The sequence below is a fragment of the Furipterus horrens genome, unplaced genomic scaffold, assembly GCF_987537825.1.
Source record: "Furipterus horrens unplaced genomic scaffold, mFurHor1.1.pri manual_scaffold_9, whole genome shotgun sequence".
Lineage (NCBI taxonomy): Eukaryota > Metazoa > Chordata > Mammalia > Chiroptera > Furipteridae > Furipterus > Furipterus horrens.
The window spans coordinates 75,161,912-75,175,819 of NW_028327179.1; the positions used below are offsets into that span (position 1 = coordinate 75,161,912).

The window sequence follows — 13,908 nt, forward strand, 5'->3', positions numbered from 1 at the left end:
GTCCTGGTGGCTCCACCCTGCTGACCTTGCTTCTGCAGAGACAGCTTATTGCACCCAACCTGAATCTGCAGCGTATTCCTCCTGGGGGACCTAGAGTTGGAGACTCTGGAAGAGGCTGTTGTATAGCTCTGGAGTAGGGGCTACTTTCCTCTCATTGAGTGCCGACCACGTGGCCCCCAAGTAGGGGCACCACTAACCCCATCCTCATGACCCTGGTTGCCCCACCCTACTGAGCTCATGACCTATGGAAGGGTCTATGGTCTATGGTTGGTCTGAGCTTACTCTGCAGTCTTTTTTCGGAAGGTTCTGGAGGAAGGCTAGGCAACCTCAGAAGGAGGCAGAGTGGCTGACAGGTGCAGACGAGATGGACCCCTGGGACCCTTGGACCATTTATATATCTGCCCATAGCCCTAAGCTGGAGAAAGCTGACCCTTGTACACAAATGGGCCCCTCCCATGCATACCCAGGCCACAAATACTGTGGTAGCCCAACAGGTACACATAGCATCTGACATTGACCTGTTCCTGAACCTGGCCCAAGTGGACCCAGAACCAATACAACCAGTGGTGGGCTTCAAACCACACCAGAGCTTGACCCAATGAGACACACAAGTGATGCACACAAGAGAAAAGTCCAGTAGGCACCAGACCCTCTGTGGAACAACTCCATATAGTGGGGAAGCCCCTGCACAGTGACTCTTACTCAGTGATTGAGGTTTATTTGTATAGCCAGCCACCTGAATGGTTAACTCCACCCATAGAAGGGCCAACAGCATACAAGACTTAGGTACAACAGGAGGGTGCACATAACCTGCAAGAAACAGTCTTAGAGCACCAAGCTCAGATAATGTGGAAGATCGTGCCATTGAGCCCAACAAGACACCTACATCATAAAGCCATCATAACAAGTTTGGAAATCATAGCAGATCTACCTAATACACAGAGAAATATGCCCCAAGTGAAAGAACAAGAGAAATCTGCAGAAAAAGAATTAAATGAAATGGAAGGGGCCAAGATACCAAATCCAGAGTTTAAAACAATCATAGCCCTGGCTGGTGTTGCTCAATTGGTTGGAGCATGATCCTGTACACCAAAAGGTTACCAGTTCAATTCCCAGTCACAGCACATGCATAGGTTGCAGGTTTGATCCCCAGTTGGGGTGCATCTGGGAGGCACCAATAAATAAATAAAAAGATCAATGAAACCAAGAGCTGATTCTTTGAAAAGACAAAGAAGATTGATGAATCTTTAACCAGACTCATCAAGGAAAAAAAATGAGAGGGCCCAAGTAAATAAAGTCAGAAATGAAAGAGGAGAAATAACAACTGACACCACAGAAGTACAAGTACTGTAAGAAAACACTATGGACAGCTATATGCCAAGAAATTGGACAACCTGGGTGAAATGGACAAATTCCTAGACCACATAATACCCTAAAACTAAATCAGGAAGAATCAGAAAACCTGAATAGACCAATTACAACTAATGAAATTGAAGCAGTAATCAAAAGAACTCACGGCAAACAAAAGTCCCAGACCAGATGGTTTCACAGGCAAATTTTACCAAACATTCAAAGAAGGACTAACACCTGTCCTTCTTAAACTATTCCAAAAAATTCAAGAGGTGGGAAAACTTCCAACTCTTTTAACAAGGCCAACTTTATGCTAATTTCAAAACCAGGTAAAGACACTACAAAGAAAATTATAGGCAAATGTCCCTGATAAACATAGATGCTAAAATCCTCAACAAAATATTAGCGAATTAGATCCAGCAATACATTAAGAGATCATACAGCATGATCAAATAGAACTTATTCCAGGGGTGCAAGGTTGGTACTATATTCACAAATCAATAAGTGTGATATATCACATAGACAAATGAAGTCATTCAGGTTAGCTTCACAGACAGGAACACTAGGCCAAAACCAAATATTCAGTACGGTTAAGGAATTATATTAGAACTAACCCCCACCCCCAAAAAATATTACCTACTCATAAAATAGGGGAGACATAGCTGCTAGCAGTGTATGTTAAAAAGTTGTGTGAAAAATCACAAGACACAGTAATGTGGGGTAGCTGCTAAAAACAGATGACAACAACAACAAAAAAATCCGACAAGGCAGCACAGCAGAGAAGCTACACACCCAGACTAAAAGCCAGGCTGCCTGCGTTTGAATTCTTGCTCTGTCACTGTACTTAGTATCTGTATAACCTTGGGTAACAGGTTGCTTTTTTTTTTTTTTTTTTTTTTTAATGTTTTTTATTGATTATATTGTTACAACAGTTCCAATTTTCTCCCCCTTGTTCCCCTCCCCCCAGCACCCCCCTCCCCCAGCAATCCCCCCCAAGTCCATACCCCTGGTTCGTAAAAATTAACTATCCCCCCCCTCTCAAATATTAGGACCCTTTGTAATCTTGTAAAGGACAATGGGCGAAGGTCTCAAGCTCCTCTAGCTGCTTCAAGCTGGACATGGTCGTCGTCCTACCTACCCTTGGGTCCAGAAAACCCTAACAGGTTGCTTTTTTAACAGCTTTATTGAGGTGTAATTGATATATTAAAAACCATCCATATTTAATATATGCAATTTGATGACTTTGGACATATGCATATAGCTGCATGGACACCTGTTTTTTATCTATGAAATGAATATATAATTATACCTCTTCTAGGCTTGTTGTAAATATGTTAAGCACTTTTTAGCATCTCTGCAATGAAATTTGGGCTCAATAAATTATGTTATCACATATTATTATTATTATCAATTATAATAAAATTTAGTGTCCAAATTCTAAAAATTTATCATTTCACTCAATCAAGAGGATAGAACTAGGAACAGTGACTAAAATCTAGTGAGAGGCAGAACTGAAATTAGTGTAAGGGAAAAATTTAAAAAATAAATTGTATACAAAGATATATTATAATAGAAGCTACACCACTATTTGCTAGATGTGGTACTGAAGATTCCTGCATCATGTAAGAATACAGCCAGATGGCATTTAAGGTCCTTTCTAACTGATTCAGGAACTTTGTTCCATAGGTCATATTAATTATGGGACATTTGGGGGTGTGTATGTTCGTGTGTATACGTATATAAAATACCTATTGAAAATTGGCTTAACAACACCACACACATTGCATATGACCTCTGTGCTAGACAATGAGGTGACATAGCTAAAGAGACCTGGAGGACATGGCAAGGATTACTGAGACCAAGAAAAACCAAGGACAAGGAGTGAGGAAGCAAAGGAGAAACTCCCACTGAGTGGCCTCACAGTACTAGTGCCTGATGCTGGTCGTCTGTCCTGAGAAGATGGAGATAACTTCTTTTTCTCTTGTCTTCATTAATAATTCCCTTACATGTTCTGTCTTCCTAATGACACTTGCCAAAGACTTCTAATCTCCCAAATCCCCAAGATGTGGCTTGAATTCAACTCTGTACTGTACTGATTTGATGTGGAATCCAGGATCTCTGTTCAAGTCCCACCTGCCCCAGTGGGCTTCCATTTTCCCTCCTGGGCCATGAGGATAATAGTATAATCCCTGTTCTGAAGGCACTTTGTAAATGTAAAGCACTATTGTAATAAACGGGGTCGGTATTTCTCCTTCCTGGAATGGTACTTCCTGCTCCCATGCATTTCTCTGGAGTTTCCCTGCTTCTGACATGAGTATTTTCCAAAAGAAAAATCGTGCTTCTTTCCTTAATATTAAATTGTTTTTTTAATTCATTTTCCTTTTATTTTAGAATATTAAGCACCTTGTATATATTAATGTGACTTTTAAAGGTATGGTTGATCCGTTCATTACAATAATGTTTTTCCTCTTTCCTTTGCTTTCTTGCTTCTGATATTGTTTATTACTTAGATAAGGCCACTCAAATACTCAGTGTCTTACATCAGAATGAGAGCCAGGCAGAACATGGGGAACAAAGCACCTGCCCCCTGGGAATACATACCTGGAGAGAGAGTGATGCACACCAGGACCAGACTAAGTCTCACCATTATAGGACCAGAGGAGGTTGTGTCTTGTGCTTCCTAGATGAGCAGTTTGCTTCCCTCATCTTTATTCCTTTGTTTTTTGCGTGTTTGGCTCATCTCTCTCATATAAGGTAGACCCACAGACTACCTCTGGACCCTGACCTTCTAGCATTCTCAGGTATCCCTGAAGCCAAAATCTGAAAGGTTCCAAATTAGGACTGAATAAATCAATCTCAAGTAGTAAAAATTTTAAAAGCCAAATGAAATAATACCCACAGCGTTGCAATTTCATTTCAAATCCTCATTTCAGTTTTTGTAGTTGACATCATAACAACTATAAATAGATGAGAGAAAGGTTAGTCAATATTATTATAAACTGGTAGATTTAATATCTTCGTCATCATTATAACCATTACTCATGAAAATAAAGCTAGTATGTGATACACATATTAGTGCATTCCTTGCCTGATACTCCTATATTAGCAGTTATTTCTCTAAACTCTGAGGTGTTAGTTCGTGATCCTGGTTATAGATCAGAAATAGCAAGAGATACTAGATGCTCACAGTCTCAAATGGGCAAGGGACAGTAAAATTAAAATTGAACCCCTAAATCTCAGTTGAAAATCAACCTGCCTCTTTTCCTTAAGTGTTGGAAGCAAATATCTTAAGCTATCATTCAGTGTTCCTTTTAATATTTAAAATAACTTCCTATTTGGAAGGATTTCCCCAAGTGATACAACAAAAATGTTTAAACATACTAATACTTAGATCTACAAATGCTTAAACTATGTCACTACTGAGAAGAAACTGTGCAAAGTATTCCTGTGAATATTAACACATTGCATACGGGTGGCAAGAATTCTCGTCATTCCTAAAAGGCATTTAAATTCCCCAGTACACAACGTGTTAAGAACGAATTCAACACAACTACCTAAGTCACAGGAGCATTAATTACAGCACACTGATTTCAGATGCGCTCATAGATGGCATGATGGGAGGGATCTGCTTTTTAGACTAGCCTCATAGAGAGCAGACAGAAGACACTCATCCAGAGCAAGAACGCTGGGGTAACGGAACCTCTCTCCCTGGAAAACACGAGACTGAATGAAATGGACACATTTAAAATACACGTTACATGCTCCAAGTCTAAAAAATGTTTCCAAAAGGATCTGGATACCAGTATCTTTAATTCAGAATTTTCTTTCCAATTTGGAAACAAAATAAAATAATAGTGTTAATTAAAGGAATTTTGAATGCTGTTAAACTTAACAAAGAGAGAGGTGATTCTGTGGCTGCTTCACTGCTTGAAATAATAGTTTGGAATTTTTCAAGGGAACAATGAAAATTTTTTCACCCATTGTTTAAAAAAGAGATAAACTACTATTAATAACCTTGAAAACTTTATATCTTTGCAAATTTCTTATTGTTTACATTTCTTCACCTCTCCCCTGCTTTTTTTTATGAATCATTTCTCTTCCTCGGCTTATGTAATATTTTAGTTGGCATAAATCTAGTTAAAGGCTTCAGTTCTGTGTATTTCCTTTTGCTTTTCTGTGTGAATACAATATAATTTTTAACTTTGTAGAAAACATTAAAAATATTTTTTTACAACATAATTCTCCTATCTGTACTCAAAACCTTCTATTATTTTAAAGTATTTGAGAACATATAATTTATTTAAACTGCTCCAAACACTTTAGAAAAGTTTAATTTGAAGAACATCTTTACTCATGTATAAAAATATAGAAATTGTTGCATAAATGTTAAAGGAATAAAGGATATATTAAATAGCAAAAGAAAAAACATTTTTTTAGCAATATCTGGAATAAGTTATGTATTTGTAGCATTATGTCCTATGTTTTATGATGATCAATTACAGAGTGTTTCGGAATCTGAAATGTTAGACTGAGATATAAATTGTTCCTATGACAATTTCAAATTGAGAAGACATGCCATTGTTTTAAATCTTGCAAGATTAATTTTTTCCAAATGGTAATAGTGACCAGGTGCAGGTATTTCATTTATGAAGCAGGAAGATCATCATAAATTCGAGTATCAGTCTCACTCTTGATTGTTTCTTTAAGGCAAGCTTTTCTAGGTTATAAGAAATGCATTTTTAAATTAAGTCAATTATACCGTAGCTTCTAGTTATTGTTTGAGACTAGAATAGTATATTTTTAAAAATTGTCTCCTTGTTAAATAGACACAATGACAGTGTTTGCATAATGTATTGTTAACCTCCAGTGGAAGGTTAAGCGGCTTCTTCTGTATCTAAATCTGTTGCTTTGAGAAATGACTGGCAGCATTGCACCTACCTACCCATCAATGGAAAAGCGGAGACTTGCACCTGTGATATTAGGTGTAGCAGCAGGAAGTAAGAGTATTTACAGCATATAATTAACAAGGATTTTTTCTCTTTTTTTTTTTAAACAGCATGTTCATCTCACTAGGTTAAGTAGTGATTAACGCTTGAAAAAAATTGCTTGAGTCTGCACCCTTACTTAAACTCATTCATTCACTGGTGTATTCTGTTCCCTATGCAGCTGATGTCCAAGAAACTCATCTTACCATACTTTGTTTCCTTCTATATGTATTGATTTCTTTATGCTTATGGGGAATTTTTCTAGTTGTTGTTTTTTTTTTTGTTTGTGTGTGTGTGTGTTTGTGTGTCCTTTTATAACAACTTTGTTACCCAGATTCTGTTGTTTTATGATGTGAATTAGAAGTAATTTAGGAACTCCTATTTGATTTAGAAATTACTACCCTAGTGTTTATTAGATAGGAAAGTAAATGCTTAGTGGAACTGAGGCTTTCAGAGGTTCAAATGCAAGCATGAAAAAAAAGCATTTACTCTAAGTGGTATTTAATACATAGCATGCTTGCTGTGTGGTTTTTAATTTTTATCTTCTCATATTCATTAGGAGAACTATAATTTAATTAGCAATATAGAAAAGATTTCTAAATATAGCTCTCTAGAATATAAAATTTTTTATACAAACTCATCCAGATCCATAGCTGTTGAAGTTTAACGGGCTGCTCCTTTGATAAAATTGGTGGGTAAGTTTGGTGGGCACTCACTTGTACCAGAATTTGTAGTGATATTGTCCCTGCAATACAGTCATGCATGTTCTTTTCATTTACACCCAAAACTTAACAGAACATGTTGAGTTGTTTTTGCTTTTTTTGAACTCAACTGCATTTCTTAATAAGATAACATGTAATTATGGAATTAGATGCAGTGACTTTCAAAGTATGTAAATTTTACTGCCATAAAACAGTCTTTGCACAAAGGAGTGCTGAACCAGCGATAATGTCTTCTATCCAAACACATTTGTACCGTAAGTAGAAACTGTTTAAAAGGAAAATTACATCTTTTTCAGCAATTTATCAGAGATAATTACCCTTCATGCACCAAAGGAAGGAAAAAATGTTTTTAAAGAACTACAATTCTAATTGGTAATGTCAGCAGCTGTTGCAGTTACTTGTGTATATTCTTTTAATGATTATAGTCTCATGCCACAAGCCACATGAAAATACATTCAGTAGGTGTGAAATTCCCATATGTCAAAGTTTCAAGAATAGGTAAACAGCCCAAAGATAAAGGAAGAAATAATGCTAATGAGGAATGTAAGAATTCTAGGTTTTGTTATCCAGGCAAGAGGATCTTAATTTGCCAAAAAGAGAGAAAATGTAATTTCAAAAAGAAAAAAATGAAAATGACAGAAGCACTTAATTTCTTTAAATAATCTTTAAATGAGCTTTACCTCACACCTTTAACTAGAAATTCTTATTTCCTTAGAAAGTTGTAGAATTTCTCAGCTTAGTGATTTTTGTATTATATCCCGTGGGTCTGCCAAAGAGAGCAGCATTTAGTTTTCTTTTAGGCTTAAACTGTAAAATGTTTGTTAGTTTTAGATGATAGAAGATAAACTCTTTCTGGACAATGTTTCATGAGGTCTAATGTTATCTTGAAAGTGATCAAGGAGAAAAAAAACCCTGAGTCTATAGCAAGTCTTTAAAGTCATTATTCTCCAGACCTCCTGGCTATCAGTTAGTTTCCAGTGAGTCTGATGGGTCAGGTGATTGACTAGATGAAGCTTCTAAGTGTACTACTCTTCCTTTGAAAGGCAGAAATAAAAATGGCTTTGGGGTGGGGAGAAATGGTGGAGAAAGCAAGCCTTTCATTTGTCTGTTTTTTAACTGCAGTTTTGGTGGGGCTGTGCCCAACTGCCTTGGTATTATATATATCACAGCATTTTGTTTCCAGGCACCTGACTGCAACTCACACACTGAGCTAACTTCTTATTGTGCATAGAAAATTGCTCTCATGTCATTTTCATTCTGTGGTGGTATGTTTTCTAAATTTTCTCATTTTTGATGTTTTGAGAGAAACACTGTGGATTAGTTGTCCTCGTGTATTTCACAGTAGTTAGTAATCTTTGTACAAATCACCCTGCCTCTTCACTGGAAAAGCTAATGTACAAACACCCCACACCCATAGAAAAAAGCAACCTAGGTTTCTCTTGATTATCCTTGTAGTTATTTAAACTTTCAGACATTACTTATGAGAATTATGCAGAAAAATAGAAAAGGAATGAATTTGGTAAGTTGCCTCCATTGTGTTTGGAACATATTACCTACATTGTCAATAGAAGCTCTTAAATGAAAGACCAGTGAATATATTTATATAGTTGTTTCAAATTGTAACTGATAACTAATTTTGTTACATCAGGGTTATGTTTGAAAGGATCTTTGAATTTATGTGATATATATATTTCCCTTTAGGCTAAATATAAGAGCAGTAAAAACTTTCTGTGATGTTCATTACTGAGATGTAATTTTGTTACCAAAAATCAAATTTTTATTAATAAGATATGTTCATTGCCTATAATGCACACTGGTTAAGAGATGGGAAGTTTTATCATTGTATATAATATATACCACCCCAAAATGTGGTAAGAACTTCCCTTCGTCTAAGGAGAAGGCATTGCTGTCCTAACCTCACTGAGCTGTATACCTTCAATTGTTCTTCCAGAGGAAATGGATCATTTAACTATTAATGTTTAATAGTTAAGTACTTATTAAATAATACTTAATAGTTAAATCATCCATGTCCTCTTTCACCTACTTTCCTTGCAATACTTGCTTTTGAAAAATAAGTCTGTTGATAGAAGTGATAAGTGTACTCTGTGGATGTGAAATGATGCAAGACTAACTTATTTGGAATCAGTTCTAAAATATAGTTATTATTGATGCTATATTCTAATTGAATAAATAAGTAAATGTAGATTATGTCTCAACCCCAGGTATAGATCATACAAATAAACATTTTTATTAACCAGTTCAGCTATATAAAACTCAAGAAAGAACTGAAGATAAGTCTAGAAGGAAAACTCCTTAGGAGCCATTCAGGTTTTGTCCCTTCCTAGTACTGATTTTATAGCAAGGAAGAATTATGTTAACTACCCTATCTCCTCTAACATTAGAGGACACCAAATGTTGGATAACTTTGGAAAGTTATCTAATCCACAATTTGGCTCTTCATTGGTACTCTTATTGCATTTCTAAAATAAAATAAATCCTTGAGATAGTATTAATGAATGTAAATGAATAGGAGTAATGGGTAAGTTATAACATTTTGCCTATGTTTCATTTTGTAATACATTAAAGTTTTTTTGTCCAATAACTTCCTAATAATGTTTTGTTCAGGTTAGTAAAAAATGTATTTTGTATTCCTTGAGCACCCATACTGGTTGAAGAAGGCAACCACGGAAAACTAACATATTTGTTTTATATATATATATATATATATATATATATATATATATATATATATATATATCGGTCGGTCGGCAGCCGTCCGTCTCGAGAGACGATGGTGTAGCTTCTTAAGAGTCTATCTGCACCGCCGAGAATGGCTGTGCAGTCCAACTCGGGGGTGACACGGTATCTGTCTCCTACCGTGTTAAATCGACATCTTGCGATGACGCTGGAGTGTCCTCTCCAGTGAAGCTGAAGCTACAGAGCCTGGGCAGGGTGATATGGAGGGTCTGCTGTTGCCCATGCAGCAGACCCCCCCTCTCTTCGCAGCTGAAGGGTCCAAGGGAAAGACGGAGTCAATACAGCTTGGCTTCAGGGGCGCCGCAGGGGTTGCCGGTGTTGAATACAACGTCAAACCGCCTTAGGGACTCCGGCTCCGGATTTTCTGTCAGGGTTTACTCCCTTAGCCTTTCCCCTGAAGAGGTATGCCGCAAGGCAGCGGAGGTTTTTTGGAGTCAGAGTTTTCCTTCTCTGATGTGTATATATATATGAATAAACCTGCTAGAGACAATGGAAATCAAATTGTACTTGCAATTAGGAAATGATTATTGCACTTGGGAATTTTTTGAAAAATTCGCTCATGTACTACTTGGTATATTAACCCTCCAAGATAGCCATTTAAATAAAAGCTATCTCATATACAACTGCATATTTCTAATCGTTTTAATAATGATGTATAACTTTGACCTCAAATTATAGACATCAATGATAAACTTGTATTTGCTTTAATTATTGAATTGCCTGAAAGAGCTCACTGTTAATTTGGGCTTGAGCATATTTTTCCAGTGCAGTTTTTGAAATGGTACAGTGAATGATTTTCCAGAGTTGTGATTAACTATGTTTACAATGAAGATCTGATATTATTTTATCCCCATGATTTTCCCTCACAACAGAAACCAGGGATGGACCTGGCAGATACCTACATTATGTTTGTTCGGCAAAATCAGGACATTCTTCGAGACAAGGTCAATGAAGAAATGTATATAGAAAAGTTGTTTGATGTAAGTAACTACTCTGCAAGGTATGCTGGCATTATAGATACTTTGAAGGAGAAAGTTGCATTTTTATGTGTTTGCAAAGGAGACTTCTTTTTTGATCCTTTTTCTTCTATGCAGCTATTACAGTTGATAGCTTTATTTCTTTGCTGACAGAAATCTTAATTGGCTTATTTTCGTACGTGAAAATTGTCACTGTTAGAATGAGTCTCAAAAACCTTCTAAGGTTAATTTTAACAAGCAAGATGGTAATCAGTTTACAACTGTGTACAGCGTCATTTCACTTACCTCTGCAGCATCCCATAAACACAATCAGATTGTAACAGATGTGGCCCCTACTGGAAAAGTTTTTTAAGTAAGTTAAATATTCTTCGGTTAAACAAAGAAAGAAGCTGCAGTAAAACCAAATATATGCCACTCTGCTGTTATTGAAGTTTTGATCTTGATACATAGTACTGATGTGTGCTAACAGATATAATATTGCAGTTTTGTCAGTATGAAGGTCTTCATTTAGGCAAAGCAACTCCTAGAAGTGGGGGATTGTGATTTAGAACCATCATCATCAAATCATTTCTTGAGTGTCTGTAAAGGAGACTAAGAGCACTGTCATTCATTTGTAATTATTAACAAACCTGTCATTCATTTGTAATTATTAACAGTCAGTTCAGGGAAATGATACTTTGCTTGTGACATAACTGCATAACTCACCACAAGGCTAATTCTGAAATTAATATTTGCTTTCAACTGTATTTATTTATGTACATCTCTGCATTTTAGAAATGCTTTTCTGGCAGTTTCATTTAATTATGCAAGTTACTGCAAATGTTTTCATAACAACAATTCACAGGCTTCATGGTGACACTTCAGCTGTGACAGTTATGGAAGGTCCTGCTACGTCATCTCTACTATGGTCTGTCATGTCAGTGTTCTCTGTCAGATTGGGTGGTCAAAATAAGTCTTACATTTTATATAGAAATATAAACTAGCCTCTACTCAGGCTGTTTTACAATAAAAGTATCATCTGTTTTTAATAAGCTAAGTGTTAATATGTGTGAAAAGAATGATTTCCTAAAAGCTTTGATGCCCTGCAGGGGTAGAAGAATTATCCTTCATCCAGCTGGCTCTTTTACAAAATACTGAAACCATATTAGCAACTTCTGCTTCCATTTGGTATTGCTTTGAATTTACAAATGTATGTTTCACTTCTAATTTCTCTTACTTTTTTTGCTTATGTGGTAACTTTCAAAAATGTTGAACAGAAAAGGAAAGTTGAATTGATGTTATTCCCATTAAGTTTCTTTTTAGTATAGCTAAAGTATGTATTCTGTGGTGAAGGAAGGTAGAGTCGTTCTGGAAATAGGTCATTGTAAATATGTGTGTGTGCTTTCTTAACATTTTCAATGTTTTGTCTTGGTGACCTATTTATTGCAAAGCTTGCTATCCATTCATAACAGAGGTAGAATTTTTTTTCTCTATAAAGATAGTCACCACTTCAATTCCACTTTATTCACCAAACTTCTTTTGAAGATTTTTGTGTGGTAACAATAACAAATGAAGCTAACTAAAGTGGGTACAAGGAAGCCAATACTAAAATGATGTGCTAGTTTAATTGTCCTGGTTATATATAGTTTCCTTTCAATGCCCAAACATCTGACATGGCTGTGGATTTGCTTCTAAAAGGAACCTTTGACAAGAAACCATTCTGTCTGGTTGTGAAAGTTTTGTGATTTTGCATATCCCCAGTAGAACATTGGACTTGTTATTTGTAAAATAGTTATAATGTCCTTAAACATTCTAATAGTTTAAAATTTTACACTTTTATTACTGTAATTTTTTTAAAGAGTAGACTAATTCTGTTGATATGTCATCAAGAATAACATGTATGAGGGGGTACTAAGAGCCCCTAATTAGCCAAGACTGAATTTGCCTCAGTTACAGTTAGTAAATGAGAGGTCATCAAGTCTGTGTTGAAAGGTAATATAGAACGCATATCTTAAGCAACAGATCATTACTGAGAGACATTATATAATTATTGGAAATCCACTTGGATGGAGCTTAAAATAATATTGTTAGGTGTCAAGAAACAGTTGAAAATAAAGACCCTATAAATACTGTTAGCACCTTAATTTATTACAGATAAAAGATTGAAGAGAATGATTTTATTCAGGCATCACAACAAACTTTTGCTATTCTAATTAAAGTGCATTCTGAGTACATAAGGAAATTAATCCTAACTTAAGATGCAGAGAAAATCATGCGTGTGTGTGCATATGCATGCACACACAGGTCAAATCTTGAAATATTAAAACTATAAGTATCCTTTGAAGGTCAAAAAAGTTAATAATAGAACAAATATCAAGACCTCCTACTTCACTCCATAAGTTGTTAAACTTACAAACACTTTTGCTTGCAACAAAAATAACTTCAAAAAGAATAAATAAATTATGGCAGACCTCTGCGGTAAATAGAAGGAACCAGCTTCATTTAAGGTATTGGGTTAGCCAAAAAGTCCATTCAGTTTTTTCCATAAAATAAAAAATGCATTTTTCATTTTCACCAATAACTATTGATTTGGATATTTTGAGTATGTCGGCTATCTCCCTCTAATGGCTTCTAGTGGGTAGAGGCCAGGGGTGCTGCTAAACATCTTCCAATGTGTAAGACAGCCCCACAGCAAAGAACTATTTGGCCAAATGTCAATAGCACCAAGAAATTTCAAAAATCACTCTTGCCACATTTGATCAGTCACAGCACCTTCTCCATACACTGCATGGATCTTTTTTATTTTTTTGTGTTTCAGTTGCGTTTTTAACTTTCTTGAAATAATAAAACATAATATGCTGAAAGTGTAGTGTGTTTTCTTCCAGTTTCAACATTAAAATGGCTGCACAAAAATTCACCAATTTTTTAAATGCACACTGATATGACAGCTGTCACAATCCAGCCTAACAAAATTGTTTTGAATTAAGTAAAAGACAACTAAGCACTACTAGAGCCATCATACAGAAAACACTCAACGAAATTTTTGGACAACTCAATACATCCCTAATCTTCAAATTACAAATTTTAAAAACGTGTAGTAATAGCCTTAGCTATTACCACTCTAATTTCTGGGGTACC

The 13,908-nt window shown here is 35.8% G+C and overlaps 1 protein-coding gene across 10 annotated transcripts in view; it reads left to right on the forward strand.

The window, feature by feature from the left end:
- The window catches only part of CADPS2 (calcium dependent secretion activator 2), a 689,394-nt gene that overhangs the window by 652,195 nt on the left and 23,291 nt on the right, over positions 1–13,908 (forward strand). For all 10 annotated transcript variants that reach the window (XM_090287420.1, XM_090287419.1, XM_090287416.1 and 7 more), the window contains one exon: positions 10,687–10,794. In XM_090287420.1, coding sequence (XP_090143546.1) covers positions 10,687–10,794 — 108 coding nt within the window. The remainder of the gene's footprint in view (positions 1–10,686; positions 10,795–13,908) is intronic.